The sequence below is a fragment of the Oryctolagus cuniculus genome, chromosome 1 (genome assembly GCF_051225735.1).
Source record: "Oryctolagus cuniculus isolate XC-2025 breed Fujian yellow rabbit chromosome 1, ASM5122573v1, whole genome shotgun sequence".
NCBI lineage: Eukaryota > Metazoa > Chordata > Mammalia > Lagomorpha > Leporidae > Oryctolagus > Oryctolagus cuniculus.
In genome coordinates, this window is record NC_142867.1 from 229061776 (window position 1) to 229080651 (window position 18876).

Below are 18876 nucleotides of genomic sequence, written 5' to 3' on the forward strand. Positions count from 1 at the left end.
TTACCAAACAATGATATTTTACAAAGAAGATAATGTAGTCATGGGTGCATGTTCCCATCAATTTTCCCCAAAAAACAGCACATTCTGACTAACCCATACCACAATCCAGACTAGTCAGGCAACAATGACATAAAGTATCTGTGTCTGCAGATAAAACACGCCCCAACATTTTGACGGATAAATGTAAAGGAAGATACATGAGGTATATAGGTGGAAAAATACTATATAGGCAATGTAGATAATATGGAAAGGAACTCATAAAAGATAAGGAAAAACAATAGAGCATTTTAACAATAACAACCAAACATTAGCAAAAAGGCATCTCAGAGTAGGAAGAAGATGTGCAGGGGTCTTGTGCAACTACAAACTACAAAAGATATGAAATAATCATGCAATTTTAAAGTACGTATAAAAAGGAATCCCGGGGCAGGTGCTGTGGCACAGTGGGCTAAAGCCGCAGCCTGCAGCGCCAGCATCCTATATGGGTGTTGGTTCGAGTCCCGGCTGCTCCACTCCCAATCCAGCTAGGGCCTGGGAAAGCAGCAGAGGACGGCCCAAGTCCTTGGGCCCCTGTACACGCATGGGAGACCCAGAAGAAGCTCCTGGCTTCGGATCAGCTCAGCTCTGGCCATTGTGGTCATTTGGGGAGTGAACCAGTGGATGAAAGACCTCCCGCTCTCTCTCTCTCTGGCTCTACTTTGCTCTTTAACTCTTTCAAATAAATAAAATCTTAAAAAAAAAAAAAAAGGAATCCCTGGAATATTATTTTTCTTAAAAAATTGAGTCTGCACCAAATATTATTAAAAACTAAAGAAGATACTCACAAAGTCGTCTCCTGAGTCAGCGCCCATGGAGGCGACCGACTCCTTGCTCACGGACCGTGGAATCCTAGCGGCACCTCCAGGCCTCTGAGCGCCAGCACTCTCTTCTGCAATCTTCTTCTTCAGCTTTGCGAACATTGCTGCTGTGTGGCTTCCCTGCACCGCGGCCGGTTCCTGCCTCACTGCAGTAGTCCTTAGGTCAGCGGCCAGGGTCCAGACACAGGTGCCTAAAAAGTTTCAGACATCCCAGCTAGCTGCCTTCCCACATAAATGTGGGCCAAGGGCTTATGGCAACATAGTATCTATAAACTAGATGGAAGCGATATCTGTAAGATAACACTGGAAAGATCCCCTGCCCGAGTTGCTGCCTTAAGCTTTAGGTTTCAAAATGAAGTTTCATAACTTACACGTAAAGGTAACAGAACATAATTACTAAACCTTTAAAAGGCCCTGGCTGCTTTCTATATGGACACACAGATGAGGAAATCCAGCCTCAAGGTGAAGTAATCTATCAAAGACTGTGTGGCTAAGCGGCAGGGCTGGGATCTGGGCACCGAACTCTGACTCACAGGCCCTACTTTTGTTCTTCTTAATTAGACCATAGTGGCTATGGCATATGACACATTTAGTAAAAGTTCCCAGGTCAAACACTAACATCATATAAGCATGACTGAACGCTTTTGAATCCTTCCTGTAATAATAAGCTTAACTAGCGTGTGTGTGTGTTTTTTTTTTAAGATGAAGGCAGAAAACATATGTAACTCAGTAAGAGGAAAAGATGTAACATTTTATGTTCCCTGTGGTCTGCAGAAAGCTCATCACTTTAAAAAAAAAAAACAAAACAAAACAAAAAAAAAAACAAGCAAGCCAGAAGATTCTACTATGATCATTCTTAAACTGTTCCTGGAAATGTGTGGTTTGAGTCTGAAAAAATGACCTCAAATCACAGTTTTCCTTCTCAGTGTTTCACATGATATCCAAGCACCTTTTCCTTCCAACACGGTCTGAAGCATGGCTGTTCTGGGTCCAGCCTTAACTTTCCACGGCCTGTGGACGCTGTTCAAGCTCTGCTCTAAGACCTACAAATGACTCCTTACCGCCTGGGATCACCTGTGAAACCCCTACAGTTCATCGGAAGCTCTCCCTGCAATGTCCTTACTCACCCGGTTAAGACGGCCGGCAGGTCAAAGCTCTCACGAAGACCAAGATGAAACACGTTGGGTATCTTTCAAGTACAAAGCCAGAATCTTGGGGGGCGGTGGTGGGAGATGAGTGCAAGGGAAGAATTAAGTCGGGGAGGGAAAACCTGTCACTGCCCGACTCCAGGCGGGCTAACCTCGCTCACGCTGGTCTCCTACAGTCTGGAATCTCCCTAGAGCTGGAGTCGCTCAACGCAGTCAGTGTCTAAATTCACTTCTAGGCAGCCCTGAGCCAAACTGCAACGCGAGTTCCGGTTTTCCAGAGCCGGCTTAGCTCTCAGCTGATTCTGGCCCTCACACACTGTTTACCTGGCCAGACCCTGGGCTGTCTGGTCACGGACGCCTAAGGCAGTCGCTGAGAGGAAGGACGGCAAAGTTAGGTTTAAAAAAAATTTTTTTTTAAAAAAAGAAAGAAGATGCTGACGCCCAGGATGGCGGGCAGGGCGCTGCCAGGCAGTTGGGAGCCCACTCCCTCAGCCCCCGCCAGCCCCGCCGGTGCTCCCACTGCCAGGGCTAGCAGCCGACGTCTCTCTCATCTGGAAGCAGGGAAACTGAAGCCCACTGGCGAGGAGGGACGTGTCCAAGGTCGCGCAGGGAGGAATCTCAGGACCCGAGGCGCCAGCCCCCCAGGCCGGGGCAGCCCGCCTCCGCCCCCATCCTCGCCCTCCCAGTCCCCAGGTACCGCCCCCCGCCTAAGGTCTCGGGCAACCCCGTCCGGGGCGCTTGGGGACAGACCGAGGACACCGGGAGAATGGGGGCGAGGGGCGGCTCCAATCCCCGGAGCTTCGGGTCGCGCACCTGCCGCTCTGTGGGCACCCGGCAGAGCACCGCCTCCGGGGCCTCTCGCGAGCGCCGGCCAGCGTCACCAGCCCCCACCGCCAGCCGCGGAGCCGGAGCAGCGACCCGGAACCGCACGTCCCCCGGCGCGCCGGAAGTGGCTGCGCGCGGGGCTGGGCCGCCGCGCGCATGCGCCCGCGTGCCCTCCGCGGCGCGCGCGCGAGCTCTGGGGCGGCGGTTGGGCCGGAACGGCTGGAGGGCGCGGGCGCCGGGCCTGGCGCTCGCTCAGGCGGACTCGCCACGTCAGCGGCCGGCCAGCCCCGTGGGTGACAAATGCGTCGTGGAGGCCTTTCACCTGTCTTTGTGAACGGGGTTGGTGTAGAGTCGAGGAAGTGGGAGGAGCCTCGTGGCAAAGGGAAGACCCGCTGTGTGCCGCGGGCTGGATGGAAACCCCGGGCCATGGCCGCCTGGCGCCAGCCCCGCCGCGCGCCGCGCAGCTGCCTGGTCACTGTGTCTGGGTGATCCCGGGAACCCTGGGGCTGCAGAGACTAGTTCTGGGATCTTGGCGATGTGAGTGGCGTTTCAACTTTTGTTGTCTGTGCCTTAACTGTAGGTGCTACCTTTTCCATCGCAACCCAGCACACGTGTAAACGGCACCTGGGAGAAGCTTCCAGAACTCTGCCCGTGTTCTGAAAGTACTCGGATCTGGTTGGCGTTTGAAAAATCCGCTGGGGGCAGCCCGCTGTATTAATCTCAGTATCCACTACTGATGGGCCGCCTCCTTTTAACACGTGAGGAAAGTCTAAAGCGTGCAAGTGCCTTGTGCGTGGCCACAGTGCCCATCAGTATCCTAGGTCAGGTCTCGAGTCCTGCCCCAGCCCCACCGCCAGCCAGTGCACCTGATTTTTCCAGTCTGACCACCAGGAGAAAGGCGGGGGTGGGGTGGGGGTGGGGGTGTGTGAAGCCCAGGGCTCTAAAGAGATATACCAGCTAGAGTAAGAAGCATCGAATCTGCAAACCCCAAACAGTTGGCAGCATCTGGGGTGCCAGCTGAAGGAGGCAAACCCTAACAGCTTACCTCTTAAACCGTCAGCAGTTCTGAAGTACCAAAAAGTTTAAGCAAATAATGTTTATTTTTATATTGATGATACACTTAATATATATGTGGATCAAGATACAAAATTCATTTACAAGAGTTCACACCTGATGTATGCAGTCACATTCCTAGAGAACATTTATCAATGCAAAAATTGCTTTAATATACTGACAACAAAAATCGAATACTCTGTAATCTTATTATTCATAAACATCAAAACAATAGTGTTTAACTTTCCATCCGCTAGTATTTTAGTGCCCTAAGGTGGTGGTCACCGTATAACAGAAGAAAATACTAGAAAGCCCACTGAATCCGCTCTGCAGAATCACAGTGTTTACTCAGTGAAGTAGTGAAAGGCTTGCTATCTTTTATGACAAATCACGTATCATACAAGAGTCAAGTGTGATGAGCTCAAGAAAATAAAATCTCGCGAGAACTTTTCAATTTCTAAAACCTATGAAGTATTAACCGTAACAGACAATGCAGAAAAAGGCTGCTGGAAAGGAACAAAACAAAACAATCCCTATTTAAGAGAATGTATGGCTTAAGCGATTTAGAAACAACAGACAAGAACGTTTACAATACCACAAATGTTCAAGGCAATTGATATTGACAGTATTGACTTTCCCCCTTAGTCACTGGTAGTAAATAACGCCTTCAGAATTTATTCTGGTAACATAAAAACATCCAAACGGTTTGCTGTCTTAAGAAGAGCTGAGCTAATGAATTTGGTTCTAAAATTATCACCCACAATATCCACATTTCAATACAAATGAACAACAAAGACTAGGTCTCAAGGATTACACTGATTTGTGAACATCTAGAGAGGCAACCAAATAGCTTCGTTATCGGCATGACAGATTAGCAGCACTTGGATAAGAAGTGTGACATGGACATTATTGTGCTTCAGTCTCTGGAGGAGCGCTAATGGAACTCTAATCCCTACAGTGCTAACGATTCTATAACATTTCAGTTACAGACAAGCACAACTGTTTTAAATAGTATTTCACACCACTAGAAAATCAAGTAATTAGGTCCTTCAAATATAGTGTTTGCTGTGATTTAAACAAGTGCATTTCTACCTGATACTCATAATGTAGATAATAGCTTCAAAATTGTAGACAGTTTTCAGGGGAAAAAGATCAAACATAACTTCTTTTAACTCCTATTTGATTAACTTAACCTTTAGTGATAGTTTGAGTAATATGAATGATACTCAACTTTATGAGGGGAAAAAAATGCATGGCCTGAGGTGACGAACAACCTTTACAGCAAAGTAAAAAGTGATTTATAACTGCTTCATCTGATTCCATGTCTAATATAACCCCTATTTTATACTGGTGCTATGCAATGAAGAGACTATTTGTAAAAATTTCTTCACTTGTAAAATCTACTATGAATATGTTAGGACATTGTATCTGCCTTCTCTATTATCTAACATCTTTCTATCTCAACTGGAAGAACCCTGAAAAATATAAGACTCTGATAGTTGAACAGCAAGGTTTATTAAAAACAAAAAAACAGTTGGATTAACTAGCCACAAGGTCTATGTGGCAAAAAGTGTTTCCAGGTAACTCTTGAGAAGCCACAAGACTCAAGTTGTAAGTTTACACTTGGAAGGTGATTTTAATGATGACAGTATTAAAACCACCAAAAATTTCAGGAAATAGTAATAAAAATTCTTATTGTTCCACAGCACTTTAAGCCTTTTTTCCTGCAGATTTTCAATATATCACACTACATACTTTTAATTTAGAAAAAAATTAGTAGCATACAAAGGAGGGTGGGAATAAAATTTTGAAAAAAAAATGATAGTTATTTTCTCTATGGTTTGGAAGTACTTGGGATTACATATCATTCCATATTTTAAAATGGCTATTCATACTGATTTGAAATTTGAGAATACTTATGATTTGAATTTTAATGTTTATAAATCTCAATGTTCAATCATGGACAGGTGGACATTCATAATAAAAGCTTCAAGATATATTATGATTTAACATCAAAATTTAAATATGCATCACTGCAGACCTACTAGAAGGCTAGCCATAATTCCTTACCTCACGCAGAGTGATAAAAACTCGCTCTATTGACTGTCATTCTGTAAGCCAATGAGAAAAGTAAAAATCTGAAATTATCAGTAAATAATGTTATACTTAAAAAGATGATTGTCTTAGGATATAGACGGTGTATCTACCAAAACAGGAAGAATACTCCCAATACATAGTGTGTTCTAAGATCAAATTCAGGGTTAATGATTTAAGTGAATCTGTGGTATATATTACACTGTACTTCAAACTATTTAAAAACTCTGAATCTACTGTTCAAATGTTGTTAAAAATCACCCTGCTTAGAGCAGTCTGATAACTAAAAATTTTAAAAACCACAAAAGAAATTAACAAAGATATTATAAATTAAGAAATGGTGCTTCCATCAGTGGTAAAGTAACAATGTTATGTAAAAATGGAATTCTTCTCAAAAGTCAGTATTACACCAAACTAGTAAGTGAAAAGTACCAATTTTAGATTAAGAAAACATTTTGTATTTACAAGATTCTAAAGAAAATATTTCTATGGCACCAACAAATTATACTTCACACATTTACCTTTACCTAATTAAGCGCATTTTCCCCTCTATCTGCTGGCACCTTTACTGTCAACAGGTGATTGATTGCTTTCACACATCAGTTATTTGTCCTTAAATACAAGGCATGCTTACGTGAGTCTTTGTGGTTAAAAACTTGAAACTGGAAGATAGTGGAACATTGTTTTGAAACTCTAGTTTGAGGAAGATCATTTGTTTACCATTTTTAATGTGAGTGGTCGCAGAATCTCAGAAGTACCACACAGAGTATCAGTGTGGGAGAATGGGAGAATGGGGGAAAGGGCTGCTTTTCTAAGTAATTCATTTCTTACTCAGCTGCAGTTACTGACTTCCCACAGTTAGAATCAGAGGCTGTAGTCACAATACAGTCTTTTGGCATTTTTTTCATTGCTGATGTTTTCAAATTAGTGCCCACACTGAGCGTGAGTCAATTCCCTGAATTTTAAGTAGCCTCGTATCTGTTCTCTCCAATTGCAAAAAAAAAAAAGTTATAAAACAACAGAGTATCAGACCCTATGGACATTTTCACTGACTTCTCAAGAAAAAGGCTGTAATTTTAAATTTAATACCATAATTGAATTGCCAATAGTAGACTAAGAAGAGGAAATGTACCATTTAAAACCGACTCCTGAACTAATTTCCCTCTGTAGGATCATTTTTAAATGTTGAATCAATTAGACTTAGTCTTCTGAAGAGTAGGGCAAAAAGTTGCTTTGCAAGTTGCATTTTGTCATGAAAAAATAACCTTAATTTCTCCAGTGAGCGTTTACTATGTACCCGAATACATCTCTTAACACTCACTCTATGCAAACATGTCAGTTGAAGACAGACAGGAGTAAATGAACACTGATACTCTGCAGTATTCCATAGATTCACAGGTTGGCACTGCACATATCCTCCCCAAACCTATCATCCTTGGTAAACATCTGAAGGCCCGGATTGTGATAGCATACCATCCTAATATTGAGAACTCTATGTGTGAATGTATCATAAAATGGTAGAACACAAGTGGTCTCACAGAGACAGAGCAAAACGACTGGAGGCATCTGATTCACCTGGAGCGCCTTCTCAGATGAGCACACTCATCTTGGGCATGCCGTTCCAGTAAGAAAAGTCTGTAGCTGGAAATGCCGACAGCTGCTGCAGACACACGGATTAACAACGTCCCGCTCCTCGCTGAACCCCATCCCACCGAGGACGGGCCTTCCCTTAGCTCATGCCCCTTTCACTGCCTCACAGAGACACGTACACAACGAGGCACAGTGATAAAAAAAAAAAGTTCCAAAATTAAAGTTCAGTATCAGGTATTGAAATGATAACTAGGAATATATTTTGCCCCCTTAAAGAACAATTTCCTATTTTAAATGTGAGTCAAGTGAGTTTTCCCAAAGTCCCTTGATTAAGTAACAATATAATTTCCCATTCAGTAACAGTACTCAAATGTGCGTCAAGAAAATAAAGAACTAACACACCTAAAGAACCTGCTGGTGTCTCAGTTTCACATACTTAGGCATTTCATGTTTATATCATGAATTTATCATCAGTTTAAATTTGAAGAAGGGTTTAAAGCTAAGAATGTCCAGCTTTCTGTTAAGATCTTCATATCCTAATTTCAACTCCAAATTAGCCCATTTATCCCAACACAAGCCCCTCAAAATAGAAGCTTGTGAATGAGATACAACCGCAACCTAATTACAGCAGCATGAACAATGCCACTAGGATGTCCTCACAGAACTTAAATAAATTCAGCCCACAATGGGTATGGGTATATAATATACACATACTGTATCATTGCATACCAAGATATTTACACGTATGTACACATATACAAAAAGTATACACATAGATTGCATTTAGCATCACAAAAATATACACATGCCATTGCAAATAAAACAAGAATTTCAAATAAATAAACTCAGTAAGAGTCCTCAATGTCAATACCCTTTGTACTCTCGAAACACACAAGAACCAGAACAACCAAAATATCACTAAGAGGCTCAAAGCATTCATATCTGCATCATATCTCTCAGAGGGTGGGGAGGTGGTTCTGAATCATTGGTAGGGGCCAAGTTTGCATATCTTGGCACCTTACTGCACTTACAGTCAAGAATGATCTGGATATCAGGCTGATTATAACTCTCCGTGGATAACTAAGCATGAGACTTTTCAACTGGGTCCAAACTGCTTTTTTACACAGTTACTGAATCACAGGTCAGAGATTAAACTTGAAGAATGCTAGAGAAACTCCAAAACTGATATATAAATAGGATTTGTCACTTTTCCCTTTGTCTCAACTAAATTCGGTACAATTAGCATCTATTCTGCTTCTGTTATCTCGAAACATTTCAATTTGGTAAAAACATAAAGGGTATGATAAATTCTGTGCTTTGAGAAGTTTTGAGAGCACCTTTCTAGGAGGAAAACACGTATACACACTCAAAGACAAAAGTAACTGGATTTTTTATAATTTAAAACCTTCAAGGCCTGAGTGGCAACCCAAACCAAACCACAGCTTTTTATGCCAACTTATAAATCTCCAGTTCCTTCTCGCTTGTTACAGGGAGCAAGCTGTCCGAGCTACTTGCAGACTGGACTGCGATGGGATTTGAGTTTTAGTTCTACCTCTATCAGAGTAACAGCGACATTTTGGATTGAGTTTCTCCTCAGTATCAGGAAGGATAGTCACTTTACTGACTTCAGAAATACACAGATAAAGAAAAATTACATTGTGCTTCCTTTCCTTCTGTACGTAACTGACTTCTTGGAATTGCATGTATTCTATATTCTGAAGGGAAACCAGAGACTAGATCAGAATCTCCAGGCAGAGTTTGAGCAATTTGAAAGCAAAGCAGCACTCTTTCCCATTGCTTTGCTCTGTTCTTAGTTCCAATACTTAAATTTTTGTGAATTATAAAATTAAATAAACAGGGCTTAAAATTTTTATATTTATACAGGAGAGGCCTATGCCCTTAAAACAATAGATTCTTTGCCATTGTCATGTTGAGCCCATTGAATGACTGTCCATTTACATTTCTCCTTCCTTGATTAAAATAAAACCTTAAAATGTAGAAGCTGGATAAAGGATACTACAAGGGGTCATTAAACTCTATGTGTGTTTAAAACCTCCATGATCAAAGTAAAGGGAAAAAAAAAAAAGACAAGACAAAGAAACACAAAGTGTGCAGATGTGAAGTTCCACTGAGGTTGATCCGGATCACTCTTTTAAAGAGTTGTTCTCTAAAAAACAAGAGACCCCTCAGCATGCTCCAAATGTCTTCTGGTCTACTAACCATCTTCTAACACAGACTTGTCCAGAAGGGAATCTGGAGTAAAGTGGTTGCTCAGTATACATTTGAAGGCATTAGCAAAGCAATAGTTTAGAATTTTCTAGGGCCACGCCAAGACTCAATAGGCTAATCCTCCGCCTGTGGCGCCAGCACACCCGGTTCTAGTCCCAGTTGGGGCGCCGGATTCTGTCCCAGTTGCCCCTCTTCCAGGCCAGCTCTCTGCTGTGGCCCGGGAGTGCAGTGGAGGATGGCGCAAGTGCTTGGGCCCTGCACCCCATGGGAGACCAGGAGAAGCACCTGGCTGGCTCCTGGCTTTGGATCAGCGCGGTGTGCTTGCCGCAGCAGCCATTGGGGGGGTGAACCAACGGCAAAGGAAGACCTTTCTCTCTGTCTCTCTCTCTCACTGTCCACTCTGGCTGTCAGAGCAAAAAAAAAAAGGAATTTTCTAGCACAGTTTCCTCTCTTTGAAGATTCAAGATCACTTCAGTCTACTTTAGATTTTTTTAACTGTCAGTAAAAAAATCGCATTTACATAAACTGAAGGGCAATGTCATAATCCAAACCCTTGTTGGATTTTTAAGATATATGTGTTTCTAATCATAAAAGCTCTAGTTTCTCCAGGGAGTCTCTCTGAACTAGTTTCTAAAACAGCTAAGGGGGACTCAGATATTTTCTTGAACAAAATCTAGGTAAATATGACCTAGAAATGAAAATGGAAATGTTGTGTATACTAAAAACAAGGAATCCAGTTTTCCTCACTGTAGAAGTGAGGATTTCAGTATTTTTGGAACCAAGAATTCAAATTGTAGAATTACTGAGTTGGAGAGGACCCTGGACCAACCCTTCATTCACAGTTGAGAGTGCTGAAGAGAAAAGAAATGAAGACACTGTGACCAGGAAAGCCGGAATCCAACACACAGCTCCCAGTCCTCAGACGAGTGTTCCTTATGCTTAGCAGGTGGGAATAAAGACCAGGACAGTAAATACTGTGGTAAACATCAGAGAACAGGAATATATATGTTGGCTGGACTTCACTAGCATAGAACCTCAGGGAACTTCACACAGAGGTCAGAAAACTCATGACAGTATATCACTAGCGTCCAGTAAGCACTGTCACAAAGGGAGAGCTGCGGGCTTTAGTATGGTACTGAAGAAAGGAAAGCAATCTATCTGAACAGGAAAACCCACCAGCAATGGAAACCTCTTTCCAGGGTAACCCTGCTCGAGTTTTCTGAAACACTGTTTGAAAGAACCAACAAAAATATTTTTAAAAAGGAAATATAACACGTCAAAGACCCCAAATCCAAGAAATTTTCTCAAGGCCTCAATGGAAAAACCAGCAAAATGGAGCTGGTATGGGAATAACTTAGACTCAAATTATCCTCCATGCCAGAAGTGAAAGTCAGTTAAAGATATTACAGGAACATTTCCCTAGGGACACAGGAAGGGGGTACCAAAAGCAATCACCTCATTGCACCTGGGACTGCCAGAGGTAGAATATGAGCCTAGACAGAAATTAGGTAGGAAGGCCTTTCGAAACATAGAATTCCCAACTTGAATGCTGTGCAATCAAAATAGGGAAGAATCCTAAAATGTCATAGCTGTTGTCTGTGAAATTATGAAGGGGATGACAGGGAAGAAAAATGCAAAAATCTTTATATATTTTTTAAATTAAAAAAAGGGCACGAATATAAAATTCTAAATACAGGGAGTTTGAACAAATCCTATTCCCAAATTGTCAATGCAAAATCAACTTACAGTTTAGGGTCACACACAGCTACCCCCAACTAAAGTTTGTACCTGACTGTGAAGTCTCATAAATTTGAATTAGGCAAAAACAATTAAAAACTGTACTGTTTGCCACGGGCATCAATGCAGCTTTAAACCTGATCTCATAAACTCAGAGTTTACGGTGGAGACACTGTAGTAGGCAACCAACAACCTGATGTTTTGACCGAAATATTTAAAAGTTGGTGTTTTTTCCATTTCCAGCAAAGACTACAAAGAAAACAAAATATGCAAATTTCATGATAACACAGTGCTCACATGTTCCAAGTAATATTTATCATCTCAGGTCTCCAATTAAAGATTTAGTTTTCAGATGCAAATCAATCCTCTACAGTTTCTGAAACTTTGACAGTGTTTAAAGGAATTAAATAATTTGAAGAACTGTCTTGATCATGCTTCGAGAATCACACAGATTTCTACCTACTAACTTGGAATGAAAAGGAAACCCATGGCAGGACTCTGTTCTTGATTTTCGGTAGTCCATGCTGGCTCGTCGCATCGCTACGAACAATTTTGTATTTTCCAAAATCAGACATTTAAGGTCCAAGTGTAAGAGCTGGATTTTCCTCATTATACAAAAATAAATGATTTACTCTTCTCATGATGAGAATAGTGACTACTGGAGTGTAGGGTTAGATGTTGGAGGTAAATACCCATACCTCAAAACTGAAAAATAAAAATTCCAAGATTGACTTTTTTAAAAGATCTGAAAGATTGCATTTTAAAACAGTTACCCTAAAAGTTTGAATATTTTTCTTTTCAGTTTCTTTTTTAAAACGGTGGTCCTAAATTAAAAAATAAAAACTAAGTAACACCACTATGTGTCTGTCATCACATTAGAAAACTGCACCATTTAAAATCTGTGGAAAATGAGAAACTGTTTCAACAAGAGGGTTTAATAGTCCTCTATGGTATTCTCAAAGAACACGTTTCGAACATCCAGAATGGATGCCAATTCCAAAATGTGCTTCTGCAGGTGAGGGTTCTCCACTGTTTCGTCTCTTGGCAGTTGTGGATATGATTCGGGGTAATTTCGTGTTTCCTGGTAGTGAAAGAAGAAAAAAGTCAAGTTTTAGAGTCAAATGGCAGAAAATTGCACTGATCTAGTATCAGGAGTAAGTTCACCTGCACTGTTTTCCTTCATGTTAGTATGAATCTTATTGCTAATATATTTGTTGAACATACTGAATGGCTCTTAAAATGATCATGTCGCATGACTCATTTGGCGGGTCGTTCCACAGATGCTCACTGAGGCCCGCTGTTTCCTGGGATTATAATCATAAAGAAACCATATTCATTCCTTCCTGCTGGAGGCAGTCTTTGAATGAATAGACAATGCAGTGGAAAATAAAATGGGGAAAAGACATTGACCTTGGACTTAGAACCTCAAGAAATTTGAGCTAAATAAACACCTTTCTTTATAAAGTTAGCTGTCTCAGGATTTTGTTACAGTGCCATAAAGCTGACTACACAGCACCGAAAGGGTCGATTAATTACAAGAGAAAGAGGCAGTGTTAACAAAGACCATGAGGGGCTGGCGTTATGGCACAGCAGGCTAAGCCATGGCTTGAGGTGCTGGCACGCAATGTCAGGGCACTGGGTCGAGTCCTGGCTGCCGTTCCCAATCCAGCTCCCTGCTAATGTGCCTGGGAAAGCAGTGGGCCTCTGCCACTCACAAACCAGACTGAATGGACTTCCTGGCTCCTGCGTTTGGTCTAGCCCAGCCCCCCACGGCTGTAGCCATTTCTGGAATCAATCAACACATGGAAGATCTATCTCAGTCTCTCTCTGCCTTTGAAATGGATCTTTTAAAAAATGACTAAGATTTCAGGAACAGATGACTAGAGAATAGAGTTGGTAGCTACTGAAGGAAAAGAGAAGTAAAGGAGGAGATAACTTGGGGATAGTATAACCTATTTGCGGTAACAGGCGATACAGAAAGAACCGTCACACAAGCAGAATTAGAAAAATCAAGGCTGTATCTCAGGAAGACAGTTTTCAGCAATAAATGTACAACATGAAAGTGATGAGATTTCTCAGAACATCAGAAAAAAAAGTGGAAAAAAAGTTCAAGAGGTACTAAAAAGTGAAGAAAAATCAGAAAAATACAATTAGAAAAAAAAGGAATAATAAAAACCTGACATGGAAGCAAAAGGTGCACTCTTTGAAGAACCAGGCAATTAACTGTCCCCTGGAAATTATTCATTTGGCTATTTCTACATATTCCCACATATTGAAAAATATTTGGAGGAATAAATTACTACTTTTCTCAGCACCTCACAAAGTTGAACCCAAAACAGATCTTCAAAATACACAAGGGAAAACCAAACTGAAATGAGAAACCAGTTCACAATTATAATTAAAGGTTAAAATACTCCTGGTCTCAGGCATAGAAAAAGCAGACAAATACTGTAAGAATACAGAAGATATAAATAACATGAGTTAAATCAAATTGAAAAAGTTCACATTTTACAGGATTCCGTCTAAGAAGATTAGAATACAAAGAATCCTGGGGTCAGTGCTGTGGTGCACCTGGCTAAGCCTCAACCTGCAGTGCAGGACTCCCATATGGGCAATGGTTCAAATCCCAACTGCTCCTGTTCCGATCCAGCTCTCTGCTATGGTGTGGGAAAGCAGTTGAGGATGGCTCAAGTGTTCGGGCCTCTGCATCCATGTGGGTGACCCAGAAGAAGCTCCTGGTTCCTGGCTTTGGATCAGCTCAGCTCTGGCCATTGCAGCCATCTGAGGAATGAACCAGCTGATGGAAGACATTTCTCTCTGTCTCTTCCCCATCTCTGTAACTCTACCTCTCAAATAAATAAATAAAATATTTGAAAATTTTTAAATAAAATAAAGAAGCAAGGATTTATTCTTTAAAAACATACAAAGGATTATTTTCAAGTGCAGAAAGACTATTTACCAAGTTAAATCACATTCTGGGTCATAAGTCTCAATAACCTGAGTCATAAGTCACAAGTTTCAATAACCTTAAAAACAGTAAAATACTACAGCTAAAACAGTGCATAAAAAGTCGAGTGCACCTGTGCTAAGTATTGCACAATTGCTTTCACTGAAATATCAAAACAACCTCATGAGACAGCTATTGCTACCACTATTTTACAGATAAAGAAAGTGAGACTAAGTTGCATTAAGATATCATTCATACAAGTCATTAATTCAAAGTGTATAATTTGGGGCCAGTGCTACAGTGCCAGTATCCCATATGGGTGCCAGTTCAAGTCCTGCTTCACTTCCGATCCAGCTCCCTGCTAATGCACCTGGGAAAGCAGCAGAGGATGGCCCAGGTGCTTAGAGCCATGCACCCACATGGGGGACCCTGAAAAAAGCTCCTGGCTCCTGGCACGGCCATTTGGGAAGTGAACAGTGCAGGGAAGACCTCTCTGTCTCTGTAACTATTCTGAATAAATAAAATAAATATTGAAAAAAAAATTAAAGTATATATTCCATGGGGCTGGTGCAGCGGGTAAAGATGCAGCCTGCAGTGCCGGCATCTCATATGGGCACCAGTTTGAGTCCTGGCTGCTCCATTTCTGATCCAGCTCTCTGCTATGGCCTGGAAAACCAGTAGAAGATGGCCCAAGTCCCTGGACCCCTGCACCCACGTGGGAGAACTGGAGGAAGCTCCTGGCTCCTGGCTTCAGATCGGCCCAGCTCTAGCCATTACAGCCAATTGGGGAGGGAATCAGTGGATGGAAGACCTCCCTCTCTCTCTGCCTCTCCTTCTCTTTCAAATAAATCTTTTAAAAAAATGTAAATACTCCACGGTATTTCATATATTTTCAGGTTTGTGCAACTAGCACCACAATTTTGGAACATTTTCCTCCAGAATGAAGTCCTGTGAACTTAGGATAACCTTCCCATATTGGTTCCAACACCCCCCTCCCAGCTTTGCACAAGCACTAATCTATTTCTACAGATTTGCCAGTGCAAACATTCCATAAAACTAAATCATATAATATGTGGTTGGAACCTTGGTTGTGGTGCAGTGGTTTAAGCTGCCACCCTCAAAGCTGAGGCCAGCATCCCACACTGCTCCAATCCTGACTGTTTACTTCCTGCTAATGCACCAGAGAAAGCCCTGGATGGCGGCCCAAGTACTTGAGCTCCTGCTTCTTCTGTTGGAATTCTGGATGGAGTTCCAGGCCCCTGCGTTTGGCCTGGCCCAGCCCTGGCCACTGCAGCTTTTTGGGGACTGAACTAGTAGCTGGAAGATCTCTCTCTCTTGGTATCTCTCTAGTTCTCTGCAACTCTGCCTTTCAAATAAATAAACTTTTTAAAAATGGAAAATTGTAAGCAGTATCAACAAATACCAACAAATTAGGCAAATGCCTTGAAAGATACAAATTATTGCAATTGAGCAAGAAGAAACAGAAAACATAAATATCCCTTTAAAACTGGATTAATAATTTAAAAATTTCCCAAAAGAAAACTACAGGAGTAAGTGGCTTCACTGATAGAATTCTAGCAACCACTCAAGGAAGAGACAGTAAGAAATTAAAACATTCTTTTCAGAAACAGAAGATAATGATATGCATTTCAGCACAATAAATGTGGCCAATATCACCCTGATAACAAAACCACATGAAAACATGCCACAAAAAGAAAATTAAATTCCAAAACCAGTCATAAAAACAGATGCAAAAGTGTATAATGAAATATTAGCCCGCTGAACTCAGCAATGTAAAAGGAAGATATGTGAGCACAAAACTGGTTTAACCCAGGTAAGTGAGGCTGATTTAACCTCAGAAGAGCAATTAAAGCTATTCATCATATTAACACAATTAATATATATTAATCAGTCACAGAAAAAAAGTACTTGACAACTTTCCATATTGATTCCTGATAAAAGCTTTGTGGAAATTATGAAGAGAAGGGAGCTCAGTCAATCTGATAAAAGATATCTATAAATAACCAACAGTTAGCACTATAGCTTATGGTAATGTTAAAAATTCTCCCCCCAAATCAGGAACACAAGGATGTCCATGTCCCGTTCTTCTAGTCATCATTTGATTGGAAGATCTAGCCTTGGAATAAAGCACAAAAAAATACAAAAGGCACACAAACTGGAAAGGAGGCAGTAAAATTGCTTTGTTTGAAGATGACATGGTCATGTATGAGTACACAGAGAACCTTAAGGAATGTGTAAAAAGCTAAAAGAACTACTAATTTAATAAGGTCAATTTCAATTTTTTTTTTTCAAATTTATTTCAAAGGCTGAGAGACAGAAACAGAGGCAGACAGAGAGAGATCTTCCATCCTCTGGTTCACTCCCCTCCCCAAATGTCTGCAATAGCCAGGGCTGGACTAGGCCAAGGCCAGGAGCCCAGATCTCAATTTGGGTCTCCCCTGTGATTGGCAGGAACATAGGCACCCAGGCCATCAGCTGCTGCTGCCTCTCCAGGCAGCTGGAATGGAGGCAGAACCAGGCCTTGAACCTAGGCATTCTGAAATGGGATGCAGGAATCCCAAGCAGGGTTTTAACTGCTGCACCAAATGCCTACCCTACAAGGCCAGTTTTTAAAATTGCATTTCTATTTTTAGTTATAAATGATGTAAAATGAAATAAAAATAATTTTATTTTCAAAGCAATATAAAACAAGAAATATTTTAGAATACATTTAGTAAGACACATATAGTTCCTCTATGATAGAAACTACAAAATCAGGGTTGGCGCTGTGGTATAATGGATAAGGCAGTTACCAGCTAGTGCAATGCTGGCATGCCATATGGGCGCCGGATCGAGTTCTGGCTGCTCCACTTCCAATCCAGCTCTCTGCCATGGCTTGGGGAAGCAGTAGAAGACAGCCCAAGTGGTTGGGCCCCTGCACCTGCATGGGAGACCTGGAAGAAGCTCCTGGCTCCTGGCTTCAGATCAGCCCAGATCTAGCCATGTGGCCATTTGAGGAGTGAACCAGAGGATGGAAGACCTCTCTCTCTGCCTCTGCCTTTCAAATAAATACATAAATAAATCTTAAAAATAAGAACTACAAAATTAGGGCCGGTGCTGTGGCATAGCAGGTAAAGCCACTGCCTGCAGTGCCGGCATCCCATATGGGTACCGGTTTGAGTTCTAGCTGCTCCACTTCTTTTCTTTTTTTGACAGGCAGAGTGGACAGTGAGAGAGAGAGACAGAGAGAAAGGTCTTCCTTTTGTGGTTGGTTCACTCTCCAATGGCCGCCGCGGGCGGTGTACCGCGCTGATCCGATGGCAGGAGCCAGGTGCTTCTCCTGGTCTCCCATGGGGTGCAGGGCCCAAGCACTTGGGCCATCCTCCACTGCACTCCCTGGCCACAGCAGAGAGCTGGCCTGGAAGAAGGGCAACCGGGACAGAATCAGGCACCCCGACTGGGACTAGAACCCGGTGTGCCTGCGGCGCAGGCGGAGGATTAGCCTGTTGAGCCGCGGCGCTGGCTGCTCCACTTCGGATCCAGCTCTCTGCTATGGCCTGTGAAGGTAGTAGAAGATGGCCCAAGTCCTTGGGCCCCTGCACCTAAGTGGGAAACTCAGAGGAAGCTTCTGGCTCCTGGCTTCCGATCAGCCCAGCTCTGGCTGTCGCGGCCAAAACTACAATATCTTGCTGAGAGACACGTTGACAACCTAAATTAATGGCAATACATACCATATTTATTAATGGTACAATTCACTATTATAAAAATGACAATTCCCAACAGATTGATTATATATATTCAAAGCAATCACAAGCAAAATGTGAAATTGATGCCAAAATTCATACAGAAATGCAAAGGACTGGAGCAGAAGATGGCAGAATAGGGAGGGAGCTTACTGCTCTGGTCCAGGGGAAGACAGTTTAACAACATGGAGAGAGTGCAATCTCAGGGAGGAGTTAGGAAGAGAAGGGCAGAGGAAACTTCACTCAAATTAGGAACACTGGATCCGTGTGGAGGGTGTAGACGCACACAATTCAGCAGCCCAGCAGCGAGAGCCTCAGCACCAGCCTCGCAGAGTGAGGTAAAACCAGACCGCAGCGGCCCAAACCACGGGCATTTAAGCTGCGGGAAGAGCCTGGTGTGAGCCTGGCTGGGAGCCCTGTGGGGGGCAGTATACTGCCAACCTACAGGGACAAAACGGGGCATGCTTCTCTCTTCAGTAGTAGTGTCCTGTAACTAGCCAAGAGTGGACGGGTGCCATTTTGGACATACATAACAGCTGTGCCTGCTCTGAGCACAGCGGCCAGCTGAGAGGAGACCCCTGAGTCTGGCTGGGAGAACTGATGGGGTGGGGAGGCTGGGTGATTTACCACACCCAATTTGGGAGTCACCGTGG

The 18876-nt window shown here is 42.5% G+C and overlaps 3 protein-coding genes across 27 annotated transcripts in view; 1 reads left to right on the forward strand and 2 right to left on the reverse strand.

The window, feature by feature from the left end:
- The window catches only part of GOLGA1 (golgin A1), a 69401-nt gene extending 66435 nt beyond the window's left edge, over positions 1 to 2966 (reverse strand). For 5 of the 13 annotated variants that reach the window (XR_016211979.1, XM_089302511.1, XM_070056814.2 and 2 more), the window contains exons 1-3: positions 2819 to 2873; positions 1985 to 2068; positions 825 to 1048 (exon numbers count right to left, since the gene is read on the reverse strand). Coding sequence is in view for 8 of the 13 variants with exons in the window: in XM_089302511.1 (XP_089158637.1) it covers positions 825 to 959 (135 nt within the window). In the remaining 5 variants the exon portion in view is untranslated. Of the gene's footprint in view, positions 1 to 824; positions 1049 to 1984 lie in introns of all 13 variants that reach the window. The other 8 variants (XR_016211996.1, XM_051837571.3, XM_017350068.4 and 5 more) reach the window with 5 other exon arrangements.
- On the forward strand, positions 2772 to 17685 carry LOC149128892 (uncharacterized). 2 transcript variants are annotated; one of them, XM_089302596.1, is made up of 3 exons: positions 2772 to 3119; positions 3411 to 3588; positions 15133 to 17685. In XM_089302596.1, the coding sequence occupies exons 1-2, from the start codon at positions 2772 to 2774 to the stop codon at positions 3546 to 3548; spliced, it is 486 nt and encodes a 161-aa protein (XP_089158722.1). In that variant the 3' UTR covers positions 3549 to 3588; positions 15133 to 17685. The 2 variants fall into 2 exon arrangements, with proteins under 2 accessions (XP_089158722.1, XP_089158724.1); XM_089302598.1 differs by lacking the exon at positions 15133 to 17685 and adding an exon at positions 9058 to 12227.
- Positions 3912 to 18876, reverse strand: part of SCAI (suppressor of cancer cell invasion) — a 166004-nt gene continuing 151039 nt past the window's right edge. For 11 of the 12 annotated variants that reach the window (XM_089302577.1, XM_089302571.1, XM_008273310.5 and 8 more), the window contains one exon: positions 3912 to 12614. In XM_089302577.1, coding sequence (XP_089158703.1) covers positions 12468 to 12614 — 147 coding nt within the window. In that variant the 3' untranslated portion in view covers positions 3912 to 12467. The remainder of the gene's footprint in view (positions 12615 to 18876) is intronic. The other variant, XR_016212023.1, reaches the window with a different exon arrangement.